Source organism: Merops nubicus, unplaced genomic scaffold (assembly GCF_000691845.1).
Source record: "Merops nubicus isolate BGI_N331 unplaced genomic scaffold, ASM69184v1 scaffold20747, whole genome shotgun sequence".
Taxonomy (NCBI): domain Eukaryota; kingdom Metazoa; phylum Chordata; class Aves; order Coraciiformes; family Meropidae; genus Merops; species Merops nubicus.
The window spans coordinates 22,765-42,287 of NW_008618558.1; the positions used below are offsets into that span (position 1 = coordinate 22,765).

Genomic DNA, 19,523 nt, shown 5'->3' on the forward strand with positions numbered 1-19,523 from the left:
ACATACTAGATCTCCATTAAAGCTGTTGGTTTTGTTACAAAGAAAAAAAAATCACTAACCCAAAATGTGTAAGTTTTTTCCCCATACACAGCATCCCATGACCAAGAAGACCGTCTTAAAATTACTGTCTTCACAGTAGATAAAAACAAGAAAAGCAATTTCTTATAGAAACACTCATTGTAAAACCAAAATACAGAATTTCTGGAGCAGTTACACTTCAACCTCACTGTTTGCACGAGGTGATTGTACTGGTTCTTTATCTCTTTAGCTTATGTTGACTGTTTGCACAAATAGTAAACTAGAATTAGTTCAAATTAGGAACAAAAAATGGAACTCAATCAATAGAGTTCTGTCATAGGAATGAACATTAACATCTACCAACAGAATTACTTACAACTTTTAAAGTACTAAATAGCTATATTAGAATCAATAAAAGTATTAATTACACCACTGTACTTGAAATATCCTTCAATTTTGTTTTGTTGAGAGGAGGTCACTTGAGAAATTTCAAGTCTCTTAACAGACTTTCTTTGTCCATTCCCAGACATCTAAGTGCTTAATTATGTCACTCATTTTTCCCCTGTTGTCCTACTTTGCATTCAGGTCTAGTAACTTCATGTCTCAGAGATTAATCCACATAATTATTTATATTAACCAAGAGAATGAAAGGCTGAGTCGAAGCTACATATGGAGACAATATAGTTCAAGTGTATTATTAGATGCCATTTCTGTCAAGATGCTCTTTCTTCCTAGTTACCCTTTGCCCAGAAGAAAGGCATTTAATGACAAGGGAAAGTCAGAAACAAAATCCTTTGAAGCCAGAAGCCCCTGAAAGGTAGTAAAATAGAAAGTTTCAGAGGAATACAGTATAACAAATAAACGATCGAAAAAAACATCTGTTAAGCCCCAAATGCATTAAATTTATCATTCTGTCATAGGAAGGATTTATTGCAGAAATATTTAATTGTGCAGCAGATGCCTTAAAGAAAGCAAAAATCCTTAAACGGAATTTAATGTGAAAGAGTAAAATCATAACGAAGGACAGAGTACCATAAAACTTCCCAAGCTCTTAACTGTACTTTGTTTCTAATAGAATTTGCCCAGAATGCTTTAAAAACCCCACGATCTGTAGAATTAACACTAATATGCACATAAATCAATAGGACTAGGTCAAGTCTGCCTTTCCTTACTGCATGAATGAACATGAAATAGGAAGCAAGGAGTAAATCTGTCTGTAGTTCATTTTATAAAATGGCATTGACACATGACCGTTCACGGCCATTTTATGAAGGTGACTGCAGAAGGTGAAGGGGAACAATAAAAGCAAGAATGAAACCTACAATAGAGGAAAAGGGAAGAGATTTCAGAGTGTAAGTATTTTAAGGCCACCACACATGCTAGATGTAGTGCCCTGAAGCAGCAAGCACCTCCAAATAGATAGTTATGTTTTGCTAGAACAGCAAATAAATAAATGAAATCTGTAAATAAAACAAAAATAGAAGCAAAGAGAACTTCATATTCTAAATTGCATTCTCAGATCATTTTTTCTTTTAAAAGATGCAGAGTTCTCACTAAGGCTATGAACAACAGATATGTTTCTGCAATATAACAAGCATATAATTAATTTAAAATGGGTTAAAGGAAATGAAGAAAACTCTCCAAAACACAAAGGCTGAAAACTGTGTATTCGTGTACTAGTCCAGTCAAATAATCACTATCACTTTTAGATTTTATGAACCATGAGGAATGAAACTGAATATTATGTTATTGGCATGTAAAAATAGAATTTAAAGTACTATACAGTTAAAGATATATAAAGAAATAAAAAAGTGGCCCTGTTAACAGCATGTGTTTCAAAGTTGTTTACATTAGGCTCCCACACAGAACAGACTGCAGCAATTATTCATTTATCGTACAAATAGTCTCATGCGTTCAGCTCCCTTTTAACTATGTATGCCTTTTAGATGAAGCTGCTTTCAAAGCAACATTTCTCATCTAAAGTTAGCTCACAATATTTCAAGTAATGATCTGAGACTGATTGAATGCTCTAAGTTGCAATTTCTTCGTAGCTCACTTTTATCGCTACTTTTTCCAAAGTCCCATTGCTTCTAAATATTTCAAATCTTTTAAGATATGATACAGAAGAGATGAACAGTCTTCTAAGGTTCCCAGGACTCTGAAACGTGCCCAAGTGTCTTGCCTCCACTTCCTGACAAAAACGGGTAAGCAATAAATAGGATTGTAGAAGACACTGTTGCTAATTTTGTGAGTTGGGCACCCATGGTGTTTGCTGGTGATGAACTCATAGTGCTCTATTTTCTCCTCACAGGGCTTCACTTCAAACATATTCTAGCCCATGAACAGATTTTAATGTATGTTTGACCACAGTCAAACCTCCATCTACTTTAAGTTAAAAATCAAGCAGGGTGGGGGAGAGAGAAAATTTTAAAAAAAGTACTATGGCCTCTGTGTGACCTTAGGTTACACATTGCTCCCAGCACAGGGAATATAATCAAAGAATCTTGCTATTCCAAAATCCTTTTCCCATTTCATAATTAGACAGCAAAGGGATAGAGCACAGTTCATTTCTGTAGTAGCTTAGCACCCACTACTTATGATACCATTTTATTTTGTACTTCAGGATCAAAATGATGTCATAATCTTTTCCTTGTCCTAAACCCATCAATGATCATGTGAAAGAAAATAGTGTAGGACTGCGTAATAGAATCCTTTCTCCAATACAAGACTGAGTTAAAGTTACATTTTTTCTTTAAAACTTTGGATTATTTAAGTGTTAAAAGATACAAAGAATTCCCCAGCTCTTTATACCTTAGAAAGTCTGTTTATAAAAAAAGCCATATTCAGTAAATGCAAGGATCTACTTGCTTTTAAAATATACTTTACTTAGCCTAAATTTAATGCCAAATTCTTTCAGCTTGACACAAGTGAATTTTAAAAGTACTACAAAATTCATAACATGCACTACCTGCTATAAAGTGGGCAATGAACTGTTCATAAATTAGCTATTCCTACATAAGGCTTAAGAACAAATACTTAAAGAGACTATCAAGACCATTATGCTTTCCAGTTACTCCGAGTTCATTCTTGGTGTGATGCTCCTGTTTTAAAACTGTAAATAGAACAAAAAATATTAACTTATATTATAAAGAGGAATGTGATTTTATTACAGTTCAGTCTGCTAGTCTGATTCCACTTTCTCTTCCAAGCTGTTTTGATCTCTTAGTCAAAAAAAATTCATATTAGGTTTTTTTTAAGCCTACTATATCAGTGAACAGATGTTAATTAACATGAAATATTCACCTTGTTTCAGATGACTCGTAAGCACAGTAACTAAATTTTAGTGTTATAAAAAGGAAAGGAAATGCATATATGCATAAATAATGCATGAAAAATGGTAAACTTGTTTTTCCACCTGTTACTCCACTACTAGTATATATGAAGACTGCTTCAGGCATTAATTTATTTCTTTTTACTCAAACACAAACCCACACTATACTAAGGTATGTATTTCAGGGACTGATCTTTCTTAGGCCTTGAAAGCCTTATACACAATAGTTTTTCATACTTGAGCTGCACTGATGTTAAACAAGTGACTTGTAATCCTTATACAAGTCAAGTGCAAAGAAAATAAGTTACAATACCACCACAAGCTTGAACTTGCCTGTATGAAGCCCTGCTGGTTTGGGGCAGATTAGCTGGGGAAGATAATAGAACAGAGCTAATCTCCGTTTTTCAGCAAGACTGGAAAAAACAAATCATGCTAAGCAGCAAAAACTGAAGTTCTTTATGTGTTTCCACTACTAGTGAGGATAAATATTGAAATTAGCATTATAAATGTCACACGATGTTCAATAAAATACAAAAAAAATCATTGCAGTTGTTACTACAGCACTTTAGAACTGCCACAGAGTTTCAGTTTCAGCAGTAGCCAAAAAAAAAAAAACCAAAAACCAAAACCAAATAACTCCAAACCCAAATGAAGCCAAAATTTTTGATAAAAGTATTTTTCTCAGAAGTCCAAGAGCACCAGTTTTGGTTCCCCCTTCCTGCTTTAGGAATGCTAATGACTTCCACAGCTGATATGGGATTTTTTTGTTGTTGTTTAGAAATAATTCATCAGGAAGAGCTGACTGAACATACAAAATATAGTTATACCTTCGGTTAAAGGATTTACAAACTAGTTACATATACAATGTTATTTTCTTTGTAGTGTTGTAATTTACTTTCCATTTTCCATCCATTATTCTCACCGAGAAGACAACTAAGTATATCTTCTCTGCACAGGGTCTCAGGCTTATTTCTTTGCCAACAGACATACCTGGGGGTGGTGGTGAAGAAAAACTATGATTGCTAAGCACCAGCTGAGAGACAGTGGCCTCCTGCCTGCTGCACTAGCCCCAGCACCCTGGGCTCCCCACGTCTGCGCCAGTTCACAGAGCTGCTGGGGAACACCCCCGCCGTGCACACAGAATGGCAGTTCTCACACTCCCAAATTACCCTCTGCTGCACAGACACTAGCCACAAGCTAGAAAACATCATGTGTACACACATGTGAAGCTCGGGGCATCCTTTCCAGCATTTCCACTGCAAGATGAAAGATGTCTTCACTACGCATGAGACTTGTGAAATTTACTTGTTCCAATATAGTCAGGAAATCTTTAAGGAAGCCCTTCATGGTCTTTTTGCTATTTCCTCAGGCCTCTGAGGCATAGCGTGAGGCCATCAAGTAGATACACACTCAGTGCAGGCACTCTGAGTGTCTGGTTTGCACGTGCCCTTGTGGAGGTTCTGTGCTGAGCTCCAGTCACAGCACACAGGTAGGTGTGCTGGCAGGGGCAGGTGTGGGGACACGCGGGTGTCACCTCTGTGACACACTGACTGTACCGACGCCTCACAAGGAACTGTCCTGCCAGAGCTACCTGTGCACTCTGGAGTTCACCTCCCAGGGAAATTCCGGGCTATACACTGTGAGGGAGTTATACCCGTAACCTTAGCACTGACTAACATCAGGAGAAGCTGCTTCAGCTTACCGGTTGCTGTAAGGGAAGGAATAAAATACTGTAATTGACTGAGGAAAGTGAACAATTATCCAAAATTTAATCTGAAAAAACAACTGGAAAAATATCACTAAAATCCTGTTAATAGCTGTCTTCTTTACTTCCCCTGGTGCTACTGGAGTTGTTCCTAAAAAGCCTTGTGTATTTTCATATTCTATTCCTCCCTTCACTCTTTTCTAGAACCAGAAAATTTACATCTTATTTGGAAGTCTTCATAACAGAAGATTGAACAACATGATTGTATACAGAACAAACTTTTTTTGGGGTAGCCCTAGAAGAAGCTGCAATATCCAGTTTGAAGCCTGACATTCTTTATTTAGTAACAGATCCACCACTTTTTCACTCTGTTTCTTGGTAGGATCATTTCTGGCTTATATTTTAGCAGGAAAGGATTACAGGATTTAAAACAACCAAAAGTTCCTAAGCTAATGACAGTTTGTTGAGCTTCATTTTATGATGTCATCTGATCATTCATTGTCCAGGACATTTTGCAGCAACCTTCTTCACTGATTATTTATTGCTTTGTGGCATTTGTTCATTTGTTAATTTTGGTTCTTAATATCAACATGGTAACAGGTTTCTCTTGCCTTTCTTTTTGGTTTATCAATAGCACAGTGCCAAGTATTCTCCACTGTTCATGAACATTGACTTACAGGAGCTTTTGTGAGGCCATTGGCAGGGCACATGCTTATGAGTATCTAAATAGTTAAACTGAGAACTTGCAATAGGTCTGCAACAGATGGATGGTCAGGCAGTTCATTAGATTCTTGAATAAGAACAACTTAACTCCACACCCAAGACTGAAGTTTTAGAATTTTATCAATAGTTTACATGCAGAATACTGAACATCAAAAGCCACAGTATTGATTCTAGAGGAAAAAAAGAAGTCAATATGACTCTTTGGCTTGTTTTAACTTTATAAATGACCTTGACAAGTAGAACCGTAAATCTCAGAAGTTTCCACTAATCCAGTACTGTTCTCATCAGTAGAGATGTATCTAGAAAGGCTGGCTCATCTCCTCCATCCTTCTCACAGCAAGGTGGAGGGCTATATAGCACAAGCTCAGAATGTAATTGTAAAATCAGAAGTAGAAAACCTCACTCCTGAAAAAAACCTGCCACATAATGACACTATTTCCTTTTCAAGATGCTCTCTGTGTACTCCCCTTTCCTTAGAAAAGAACAAAGTGGCTTCTGCTAGTGTGATTTCATTACGAATATAGTAGAAGAGTGTTTGATTTTCTCATAGGAAAAGCTGGCCTGATATACTGGCGACTTAAACTGCAGCCTCGAAGCCAGTTTCCCAGAAGTTTCCACCAGATGAGGTGCTGAAGGGATTCTGTAACTGCTGCACACCTCACTTGCCTTTCTCTCCAGCACAATCTATTCCAAAAGCAGAGCATTTATATTATGGAAGAGACAGAGACAGCACTGATGCAGTATGTAAGGTGGGACAAGATGACAGAGCTCTTCAGTTTAAATGAGCTGGTGAAGGGAAGGGTTCTAGGTGTCATCTTTCTAAGATAAGTGAAATAAGATTCCAGCTGAAAGGGTCAATTTATATGCTAAAGTAAGCCAACAACTCTGTGTGTGTGTGCCAGCCCTCGACCTTGTATTTTAAAATTGAATTGCAAGTAGCTACATTCATCCTAAATGGTGTTCTCTTTTTCTGCTTGGCTTTCTCAATGGCAAGAATGACACTTAAGTGCTGTACCACAGAAGTACCGAGAGAGAGCTGTAGCTTTGAAAATTACCTGCTCAAGTGGTAATTTTGCTTATTAGTCTGGAAGGAAATAGACAGTTTTAAATGGCAAGTACTTGCAAGATAGTGTTTTTAAAAGATGATACTGCCTTACATTACAGTCTAATTCAAAATTTTTCAGCAAGGAGATACATTCTTTTTAGCAAAACAAATTTTTCTATACGAGTTGGGCACAAAGTTCACAGTTTCTGATATAGAAAATCTCTCATTTCTGCAAACAGAAATTAAGAGAGAAAAATCCACAGTATCTCTCTTAGTTGCAAATGTCAAATGAAGTGGTTATCACTAATAAACAAAACAAAAGCAGATAGAACTGTCTATGGGTTGAATAAACTTTTAATCACATTAGTACAAAATTATATTGTTATCACATTATTAATTTCTAGTTTGCATTAAGAAAAGCTAGAAAATAGTTACCAAGAGATCTCATCGGTCCTGTTAGATGTTACTCTAACTTACTAGGTAACTTATACAGGTTCATAAGGAATGCAAACTACTGGATAAATTCTAGGCATATTCACTAGTCATTAGCTTATTATCATAACTGACTGATGGTTTATCACCCTTGACTCTCAAACTAATATGCAGTTACCCCAATAACTACAGACTTCTGCCTCACTGCAGAGTATGAAGGGCTCTCAAAACCCCCAAACCTGCATATAGAGAACCTCTGCCCCAGGTTATCCAGATCATACTATTACTGTAGTTACTGTATTATTATATCACTTCAAAATTCAAATTTTGTATTTCACACAGCTGTGGAGACCTTTAAAGTTGCCCCACTTCATGAGCAAACCTGCATTTCATGAATATGTTCAAACATTGTCTTTTAGACCTACAGAATTGTCCTTTTGTGCATAAGAGGAACATCAAGTTCAGAGCTCATCCTCTCTCAGGCAAGAATTCCACTTGCTATGTACACCACTAGAAGGTTTTGGTTGATTGGTTGTTTTTCTCCCTACCTTGTGACCACCACAACACAGAGCAATCTTGATTACCTGTAGTGGCTTTCAGCCAGAAAATTTCTCCTGTAAAGAACCTAAATTTTCCCAAATTCTTACACTTCAGGCTGTAGGTGAGCATAAGCTTTTGCATACCTGTTTCCAGATAAGTTTTAACAGAATGAGACTGTAATAAAAATAAACATATAACAGAGTAACCTTGAAAGAAATTATCAGTCTTGGTTAGATTAGGGATGAGGGTTTTTTTTTTTGTCTCCTCTGGTTTTCCTTTTAACATGCTGAACATCTGCAATTTAGTTCCATTAGTCAAGAACATGCAATGCAGTATTTTTTACATTTTTTTTTAAAATATATTTTGACAAGCAATGAACAATGAACTCATCAGTTTGTGAGCCATAAGCTCTAGGTACAGACCCATAATACAATTGTGAGTGACTGCTATAGATACAGTTGCTACACAACAAATTGGGACTTTACACCCACAACATAATAAATGAGCTGTAGCTACAATTACTGGCTGGTCTAAAGAGGACAGCTGGGAAGATACAAGGTAGTATTCAATGAGCAAGCAGGAAGTAACTTCCTGATTCCTTGAGCAAGTGAAGGCTACAAAGGCAGCCTATGTTACTAGAAGACAGTTTATTGAAATTATAAGCACTAAAAATTGATAAGACAAAGCCTCATAAACCTGTATTTTGGGCAAGACAAAAAGGATTAACACCACACCATGGAAGTTACTATTCTAACACTGTAACAGTGGTATAGTATCTATGTGAAATTACTTTCAGTGCTTTATGGAAACCCAAAGTTTTATGGTGCTGATGTGGTACGCTGCAATTTGAGCAGCATGAAATCTTAACATTTTCAAATGTGCAGTTTCCTGTTTTCTTCCTCATGGGATTTCCAAAAGGTGCCAAAGAAAGAAGACACACAAATTCCATATTGCAAAATAACCTGAACCACACAAATTCAAGTGACTACAAGCTTAGAAACACAGGTAAAGAAACAATTAAACAGAATATTCCCCTAATCAACTTATCCTTTATTCATAAGGATGTATAAGGACTCATATTCATACTCATAAACTTACTCATATTAAGTTATTCTGTATTAAAATAATTCAGAGGACTTCAACCAGAATTGAGAGATACAGAATTGAGAGAAAAGCTCTGAGTCAGCTGGAATATCCAATTCCCATTTCACGCTCTTGTTTCCCTCCTCTGCACCAATCTCATTCAACAGAAGAAAGCACTTTCTGGCATTTTTACTTCATTATTTTTGCCCTGCTACTTCTCTGCCCTCTATGCATGTCACCCTCTACTTTAAAAATTTTCTTCCCTGCTTCTTTTCCATTTCTGTTTTTACCCTGCTGTGGGGTTGGTATCCATTTTACTGTCTCATTAAAGAAAGACCATGTTCTGCATTTCCTTATGAGAAAGAAGGATTGACTGTGGTTTTGATATAAATCTTTACATCACACTTGGCAGTAAATACGCTCTAGGTCACCCAGCAGGTTTGGGTTTGAACTGCAAAATGACTCAGTGCAATATTCCAGTAAATACTCTCCATAAACTCTGAAGAATGTTGTGTTTTACCTATCTGAGCCTTGTAGCCTTTTCATAATGAAGTGTAAGGAGTTTAATGCACCTCAACAGAATTTAGAGGAATACATTATTTTTCATCTGCCACTACTAAAGGTGAAGTTGCTACAGGCAAGACCCGAAACCTTGGTTCCTGCCTCATTCCCCCGCTCATTAATTCAGAAAAAATATTTTAGTATGAGCTGTATCTGCCAAAGTTACAGCTTGATATGCTAACTATCAGGGAAAGGGGAAAACAGGAATCTTTTTCTAACACCTTCTTTTACAGCCAAAAAGTACCTAGTGGCTGATGGTTGAAACACAAAGCTAATACAGGAGGCACATACATTTAAGATGAGTCAAAGATAATTAACTGGCAGACAGGCTTTCCCTTCAGTTCTGCTGCAGATGATACAATGAGGTAAAAAAACACCACTGTGGACTTAGAGTTGCCCTGATGGTGGTTAAATTGGTAAGCCATGGAGGGGAGGGGCTTGTTTGGTTTTAAAACAGATTAGTTTCAAACATTAGTTTAAATATTTACTTTGGATGTTTCAATTTTTTATTACTCAAATGAAAACATTTACGTTTTCTGGTTCTCAAAAGATCTAAACACTGGAAATCCAGGTCACAGTACCTTAGTTTGTGCTCAGATATAAAGCGTTCCAAAATGCTTTAGAACTTGGTCATCTTTGATTTATCTAATTTATCGTGAAGAGCCAGGATAATGTCTTAAGTATTAAAGTATAATGATCTCCTACTGAAGTCTGTGGGAATGTTGCTATTTATTTCAGTTAATACAGGATACAGGCAGAGGCCTTATAATATAATTTTTAAAAAAGGAAAAAGTTAAAGAAATATTCCAGATCATACACACACATAAAATTACGGAAATTGCTCCTCTCTCCTTCTTTGCCAGACACCTTTAAACTGCTGCTCTTACAAAACAAGCCAGCGTGTCAGCTCACTTGATGCTCAAGAGAATACATTCCAGAAAAGCAGTTTACAGGCATATCACAAAACTTAACTGATGACTACTGACCTCTTCTTTGGCAAAGGTAACAGAAGTATTATGCATGACAGAGCTGCTAGTGGTCAATACCATCTCCTTTGGCAGGTCTAAAGGAATGCACAGAGGAGAACTGTACAGTGGGCTGTGCCTAGGGTTTCACCACTGCAGTTAACAGGGTCCACAACCAAGCGAGTCACAGCAGAGTCTGATGTGGTCCTGACACGTCCAACACTGCTCAGCATGCATCTTCATGTCTTTAAAGTACTAAAAGGTGCAGTAAGGTTTGTTTTTTTTTTTAAATTTATTTTTTCCTCCTTTTTAAGCTAAGATTAGTTTTAAAGACATCTGGGGTGTATCGTATTTCTTTGCTAAATAATTCAGTATTGCAGCCCAGCTTCAGAACCACTAAGACCTTTTCAAGAAAATGCAAATGATGTCTCACAGATTTCTAACCACATTATCCTGCCTTTTCCAATGGTCACTGACTTCCCTTATCTCTAGCAGAGAGCAAGCTGGAAGAAATCCAGAGCTGCCATTTTCCTTGAGAAGAAAAGATTTTTCTGCAGTCACAGTTTAAGTAGAAGATGAACAGAAGGCAGAGTTAAGAGGCCTGGCCTTGAGGAGGGCTGTGTTTTCTCAACACAGTGTATCTAGAAAAAGGTTTATAATTCCAGGGAAGAATTCATACTTAAACAAAAGTATATTTTCAATCAGAAATCTGTATTGTCTCCCAAAATAGGGAAAGCCAGTTGTTTGCAGAATTCAGCTCAAGACTACCCAACAATAATATTTTCAAACACAAAGACAGTATCCCACAGTCACACAAAGCTCAGCAGATTACTTCCATGCATTTGACCAACTGCTTGATTGCAAAATTTTAATTATGCATTTGTTGGTATTGTTATAAGACTCTGCATGGCTGTCACTTTTAACTTTCTCATACTTTTCTGTTCTATAGCTTGAAACCAGCAACATTGCTTCCTGTAAACAACCTGCAAAGCAAATACAGAAAGTGACTACATTGGGACTGTTTGCTTTGCCCTGTTTGCTGTTCTGCCACTCCCAGCTTTCAACACAGAACACTAACACTCACACAAAAGTGGTTTCAGAACAGTTCCTTAAAAAAAATTAAAAAAAAAAAATTTATATATGCAGGCACATAGAAACTAGGGGCCACTATTCAAGTAGAATTTTCCCCCTCAATTCTACTTCATCGGAATCAGTAAAAAGAAAGTTAACTAAAACCATCCTTTTTTAATCAGCTGAATGAACATACTGTTTTGAGTTACAGAGCAGACACATTACACTCCTGAGTCCTACAGTGCCCATTATCAAACTTCAGAGACAAGACAATTTATCAAGTTATTTTTGTAAAAAAGCAAATGAAGGCCTTAAGCAAATGTTTCCTCTTTACAGTGTAGTTCCTGCTTCTTTGTTTTGTACTGATGTTAGAATCTTCTGTCAGAGGTATTACAAATACTTTCTTTACAACTTCACTTTTGTAGATTGAGCACTACAGTTTCAATGCTAGCCAAAGGAAAACAAAATGATGATTCTTCAAAAATTCAGAAATTATTTTCAAGAAAGTATAGAACTTGGATTAATTTTGCATTAATGTAAATGTACTACATCTCTCACTCTACAGTTTCCCTTTCAAAATCTCAACTAGAATATAAATAGAATGTGTCTAAGAACTTTTAGTGATACACTTGATGAAAAACACAGAAGTAGAACTGAAGTCTTCACAATGGCACTCATCCAGAAAATGTTTTGAGTCAGGACTGCTGTCATACACTAGGACTCCTCACACTGCAATATTCTGTTGCAGAAATATTTCAACATTCATCTCTGTACTAAATATGAAGCTACACATTTTTCTGTATTTATTATAGAATTATGTGAACTTAAAAAAACCCTACATGCTTTTGAATGCATAGGCAGAAATATATTCACAAAAGTAAAAAAAAAAAAAAAAACAGCAAAAAAAAGGTGATTTTGATTTGACTTTCCAGTCCTTCTCTACTTCACATCAGTTTTGTTTTCCTGCTGGCAATTCACAGAACTAAAGTTCCCATTTTTAAATAGTTTTTAAAAAGAATGAGATTTCACTTACCTAATTCTTTAGAAACTGGAGAATCAGCTGATATATCCCCAATCTTTGCAAGGCTATCATAATATGCTCTTCCAGCCACTACCATAGCTTAGGGGAGGGAAAAAAAAGGAGTGTTAAAAGAAAAGTAAATCAAAGTATTTTCCATTAATTTATTATCCTGTGAAATAGTGCAATCCGGAGCACACAGTAAGAGAGAGTTATATGGCAATATGGGAATCCTGCTATCAGAGAAAGCTTCACAAGTCCCTGTGCTACCTGCTAATTTGTGAAATCAGGTGACAAAGACAGAACACCAGAATATATTAATGAAGTTTCAGCCCGTTATTTAGTTCCAGCTCTCATGCACATTCAGGAGCAATCAGCATCCAGTTGGTAGGTTTAGCCATAAGCCATTGGTCAGGACAAAATTTGTGGATACAGATAAAATTGTTGGAAAAAAACAAAATGCAATCCTAAACTTAGTAGAAATGCCAATGTCTCTGCCCTGTATTGGCCAGCCAGACCACTGATCTGAGAAGTGGCTGCTGGCCATGAGACAGTGGACTTAGAGCTGCAGCTAGGAGAGATGGAGCCCTTCAAAAGCAAATCATCATATACTGTTTAAGTTACCTGAAAGAGTAACTCAAAAAAAAAAAAAATTATGAAGAAATATAGTTTGCCAGGTGTGAGGTATTAAAAACAAAAGTTGAATGTGAAAGGTTTGATTCATTTGATACAGGCACACAAAAATTACCATTTGGGATAACACTGTACAACCATCACAGACTGCAATGACAAATATGATTTCTTGTCAACACAACACATTGAAATCTGAGGATCCAACATATAAACAGCAACTTTTCCACTTTAAGGGAATTTTAGGCCTTAAGTGCTAAAACTTGAAAAATTAAATTGCTGAAAGATGATGTTCAGGTGATGGAGATAACCCATTAGGCATTCTCTTCTCAGTTTTCAGTGTTCCTGAGACTGTTATAAACTACACTGTTCAACAACGTAGGGAGCTTAAATGTTGGAAGATCTCTGTGGTTTTTTGGACAGACGTGGAAATTAGCAGTGATATATACAATTTCTGCACAGAGTTATTTCAACGCTCCAGAACAGTTTCTTATCATCATCACTGGACACAGGATGGCAGACAAATCTGTGTTCTAAGTACTTTAAGGAATAAAAATCTCAGGTAACAGGTGCATACACAGTTTAAGAAGAAACCTGAAGGTTTAACACTCCCAACCAAAAAAGACTGACCCTTGTTAACACCACTTGGATGCTCTTCCCCTGCCATCCCCCAGTAGTTCCCCCTTTTTATTGTTTATAGTTCAATTCCAATTTTACAGGAACCAATATGCTCCTAATATATATCACTGAGGTTTCAGGTTTCCTCAGTTAATCATTTCCTGGTTATAGCTGATTTAAACAGCAAAGCCAGTTTTGCTTGAATGAACACGGAAACATCAAGATTCAAACTGCAAGGAGGCCAATGGTGAGAAACATTTCACATATGTAGTAGATGTACAGTGGTTGCCTTGTGTCTCCATAGGACCCAGAACTGATCTGCAGTCCACAAAGACAAGACATAAGGACAAACTGGCAAGCTTTTATTGTAAAAGGCAATGAAAAATACTTATGAAGTCTTCATTATTTTTTGTAGTACATTTTTAACCTAATGTGGATGCCAAGCAGACTCTTGCTGACTTTAGAATGCTTTTTCTGAGAGAAAAATAATTGGAAATTGCCAGTTACAGCATTGTAGGTCTGTATTTTATAGTTTTTACTAGCAAAAGTGACATCTTTGGTTACCTAATATTATGTTCATTGAGAAGTCTGAAACTATTCCAAGTGAAGCAGACTCTTTTTGAGGCTCTGTTGAATTAGACAAGAGTAATCTCTGTCTAAGCTTCATCTCATAAGTGCTCTATATTCAAACTTTCTGAAGAGAGGAATTATACTGGTGCTGCTGATAGAGCAGTATGCTGCCCATACACAAAGACTGTGCCATTCCAACTCTTTCTAGCTAGTATTTTCTCAAGATAGCTTCAAGACAATCTTTCATCCTAATACAGGCACTACAAAAAGAGGAAGAAAATGTGTAATTTCTCTTGTGCTAATCAAGCTAAATCAAGAACCCCACTTTGTGTACACAGTCTCTTCACCAGTACTATGGCTAGTAAACTGCTTCTGCAGAAAAGGATTTCTGACCTTTTATCCTCAAAATGTATAAAAATACATGATAAACCCATCAGTAGGTCTTCTGAGTTTTATGTTGTCAGCCTACTCTCTTTGGAAAGTTGCAAAGTATTTGTCTAGCTACAGAGTATTTACTCCTTGTCACAGATCTATTTATAACGCTCATAACTGATGGATAGAAGATTAACTATTTGAGTCCAAATATAACATTAACATAGATTCTCAGCAACATGGTAAACATTTATTCATTTGAAATTAAGCATTCAGTCTAGATATGCTTTATCAGCCACTCTTAAAAGGCAGACTTTCTAGACAATACCTGTCAGCCTCCCCAGTGTTGCTGTGCACAGTTATATTGTGAATTACTGATGGCAAATTGAATTAAAAAAGAAGAGGCACAATGTGAAAGGCAGAACCTTCAGAAACTGGTATAAAAATCTTTCAGCCAAACATGAAAACACTTGTTATTACTGCTGGTACTATAATCCCTAAGGTCAGGTATTAGGTAACCACAACATTTATCCATCAGGCTAGGAATTATTGCAAATAACTCAATGTTTCCCTATTTTCATTTCCAGCAGGCTTTGGTTTCATCTTTTTCTCAAGCTTGGTCTAAAATTTGCATGAAGAGAGATTATAGTGTCTATTTAGCTATGCACTACTGCAGTATCACATTTCTCAGAGTACTAGATTACATGTAGGGGAAGGATATGCCACAGGCTTGAATGAGGCAGAATTTGAAAGATTTTACATTGCTTTAATATGGTATCAAGCAGCTCAACAGGTCTGCATAGGTGAAACACAGCAAGCTTTAACAGGTCCTGCAATGTAAGCTTTGGGAATCTAGAGCCCAGTCTTGGAAACCCATTCTTGGATAGTTTCTCTGAAGTCAACAATGAAAGTAAACAGCTACATTATAAAAGGTTTGAGAGCCTGGGTCCTAAGATTCAAATTTATTCATTCTGATTGTGACTTCATTAACAAGACAGCATCATGTTTACTATGGACAAAGAAAAAAAACAAAAACAAATTAAACCACTCCTGCAACTCTTATTATTTCAGGTTGTTCTGCTCACAGTTACTATGGTAGTGATGGATATAGATAAGCAGGAACAGATGAGAATGTGAAATATCCTTGGAAGATATTTACAGGTAAAAAAAAAAAAAGAACATCTAATTTATTTTGGTTCTTTTTTCATTCATATTACTCTAATATGGATTATTTACACTTTATGTTCAGTTTATTTGGCAGTAGCTCTGTGCCTAAGTGTTTGGGATGCAACTTCTGCAGGTCAATTAAAAAAAAAGAAGAAAAAGAGAAGGTACATGTTTGGATGCTTGTGCTTCTTCCCCCCCCCCAGTTAAACAAAGTTCAGCTTGAAGATTGAGCTTATACACAAGTGCCATATCCAATACATGCATTTAAATGAAAATTAATCATTTTTTCTAAAGTTAGTACCTAGAAGACTTACCATTAACAGCTTTTTCATAATTCTTCCCCAGATTTATTAAATTTCTCAGTCCTGGATTGAACTGTTCCATAACATTCTAGTGAACAGAAAACAAGATTTGTGTTATAACAAGGGGAATTGAACAGTGGATGAAAGTATTTCTCCCAGTGTCACTTAGGTCTCGTTTTATGTTTCATAGGTACAGCATATGAAGCTGGTGGATGTATGGAAAATAGAAGACTTGGGAGGAAGAGGAGAGCAAAGGATGGAAGGGAGAAGAAACTGAGCATTTAAGATCAACAAACAGGAAAAAAGGTAAACTACTTTGATAGGTGTAGAAAGGAATATGGCTGTTTATAATACAAAAGGATATCAACTGTGTGACCAAAGATTGCACAGATCCTTCTTTTGTGGTAGGTAGTAGTGAAATGACAATGAGAGAAAAACCTTTATCCACTAATTGTTTTATGAAGTTAGACAATAACAAGAACTTTCTGACAGTGGTTCAGGATTTGAGTTCTTCACACACACAACCCACTCCCACACCCTGTGCTGAAAATAAAAAAATGCTGGGAAAAGGAAAAAAAAACCAAAGAAAATAAATTCACTAGATATCTGAGTAGGGGAAATCTAAGCACTTTATTTACCTTCTCTAAGTTAAAGATAGCATTTAGGGAAATTATCAGGGCTTCTTTTGTTGTGGCATTGTTTTCTTTAAGTGCTGCATTTTACTGTGTGAAGGCATGGTTCTTTCAGAAAGAAAGTGAAAATTCCGACCTTACTTAAACAGAAAACAAACAAACAAACCCACCCAAAACATTGCAGCTGCTTTGGCCATTAAATACAGTTGTTGGCTGAAACAACCAGAATCTGAAATTCAGCAGCTCCAGTTATGACTACCTCATACCAAGCAAATTCTGCAAAGTGATGAAGTGGTAGAAATTGTGACTGGCAGTTTCACAGAGCAGGAAAGTAGCTACACCATTAAACAGAAAGATTTCAAGCCTTTGCAAAGGGTTAGCAAATAAGTGATGCCATGAAGTATGAATCCAAATTAGGATCTACCCAAAATTGGAGAGTGAAGAAGAGAGGAGAAGCACCTTTTGCCCACTCGAAAAAGGAAAGTCACCCACAAAGTCTGAGCTGTCTCTACTCATAGGAAAGCTTCAGTTTCCCTCTTTCTGATCAAAGACAACTATCCCCTTTTCCCCCCAGATCAATATTCCAAAATTACTTTTATCTTGTTATGAGCACTGGAAAAATAAGAAAAGCTGACATGCTAATATAAATGTGGTAGTTATTCACTCCTCAGAATCACGCCCTTTAAGATGTCTCAAACACAGGTAGCATAAATAGTGGTGTTCCAAAATATTGGATGCTGCAATTAACTTTTGAACAATGCTAAATAAGTTTGAAAGAGCCCTCTTAGCTTCACTTATTTGGTAGCTTCTTGTTTTCTTCAGGTAGAACTGTGAGCTGAATTAAAGACACAGCATGTTTGTTTAACAAAACCCCCTTTGTATGTATGTAAATAACAACCTCTGAACAAGGATTCCAAATTTGCTGTATGTGCCTGATCATTCAGCAGTCAAGTAACCACAATGTTCTAATCCTTTCTTTTCTCTCTTCCATACAAAATACAGTTTCATGTAACACCAGCTTCTAAGTCACGGGAACAATCTGGTAATTAATATTTTCTTTTAGAAGCAGATTTAAGTATTTCCATAGAGAACCTTAAAAGCTTTTGCACATTCTAGACCTTTTCCCTTTCTACTGCAGTTGTGACATTACTCTGTAAAACATTATTGTCCAGAAAGGAAGATCATGAGATACCTGAAGACATAGTTCTGTTATCCTTACTGTTTTTATGACTCAACTCACATCTTTCTAGATGCTTTTCATACAGAAGAACTTTCAAGTTCAAGGAATTCAAAACAGACACTTTCTATTTACAAGAAATACAAGACACAAGACAAGTGAAATAGTATCAAGCTTTTGACTGTTACACTGCCAACAGAATGAAAATATTTATATTTAGTACATACACGGACCCAGAAAGAACAGGAATATCATCATATTTATCTTACTTTCAGGCAAGGTCACTCAGACAGAACTTTATTACTATTTTTCAAATACAGTGCTGTACCTGAACTCCAGTCAATTTAAAAACTGAAAAAAAAAAAGAATTAGCTCCAGATTTCACCAAGAATACTTTAACAGTTATTTTGAATAACAAATAGGGATATTAAAAATATATATATATAAAACTTAGGTTCTGATACTGTTATATGACATCAAAAGGAGACACAGAACAACAGTACCTAACCCAAACACCTTTATTTGTACAAATTAAATGCAACTGGGGTTGTTTTCTGGTCTATACCATTAAACTCTTACCCACGCAGACATGATCAATGCAAGCAACCTACCAGTTGTCCCCAGGCCCTTGATTTGTGTTAACTCACAAACCACATCCAGAAATCATTTGGGAAAGTGTGTTTCAGGTTGGGCCAACAATGCCAAGGGCTATTCTGACGACTTAACAGTATGGATTTTCAAGCTCTAGTGTCTGGGAACATTCCTCCATTCACCCCAGCTCTTTAATTTACTACTATAAATGTTGCTGCTGTGCCTCTGCTGCCCTCCCCATACCTGAGGCAGTATGACTGTGAGGCTTTTGTTCCAAGGAGTAAGTTGCCTCCTCCTATTGCAAATTTTTGCCTTTTCTTCCCAGCAGTGTACTAAAGGTGATGTCTGTTGGTGTACATGGAGTTGGCGAATCACAAGAAAAAGGCAGGTGAATGAGGGGATTGTGTTGGGATATAGAGTCCTGTACTCCAAGGACATGGGGAAGCAGAAAGGTGTACATAACATAAAACCCCTGTGTATTCATGGCAGGTAAGAATCCCAGTGCCACCTTGTATTGCCACCCTATGCTGCAAACAATTTTCTTTTAAGACAGATCCTGTCCCTGCTTACCCTGCGCCTCACAACAAGAACTAAGAGTAAAACCCTTACTGCCACCAACCCAAAAATCCTAATGGCAACAACGTTGTTGGTCTTGAAATACTGATTTTTGGAATGACTATTTAAGGATTCAGGGGTTAACATCCCAATTTTCTTGACCTCTAATTCTGATCTCAAATAGAGAACAGTGATTGCACCTGTGTCTTTAAACATTCTCATTTAGGAGGAAGTGAACAAAACCCAACAAGAATGACCTCAGCAGTTCCCCTCACTGAAGCCCGACCCCTGGGCTCTTTATTTTCACTACCCAACTGGATACATATGTGGCATTCATGTCTAGCAGGTAAAGACCACCCTCTGGAAACACAGCAGATCCACTGAAACACAGAGAACTCGGGAGAAGTGCTCCAGTAC

The 19,523-nt window shown here is 36.7% G+C and overlaps 1 protein-coding gene across 1 annotated transcript in view; it reads right to left on the reverse strand.

Annotated features, from left to right (window-relative positions):
- The window catches only part of BAIAP2L1 (BAI1-associated protein 2-like 1), a gene marked incomplete at its 5' end in the record, with an annotated part of 30,302 nt that extends 14,063 nt beyond the window's left edge, over positions 1-16,239 (reverse strand). Inside the window, 2 exons of the mRNA XM_008943492.1 lie at positions 12,508-12,594; positions 16,164-16,239. Coding sequence (XP_008941740.1) covers positions 12,508-12,594; positions 16,164-16,239 — 163 coding nt within the window. The remainder of the gene's footprint in view (positions 1-12,507; positions 12,595-16,163) is intronic.
- Positions 16,240-19,523: the final 3,284 nt, after the last annotated feature.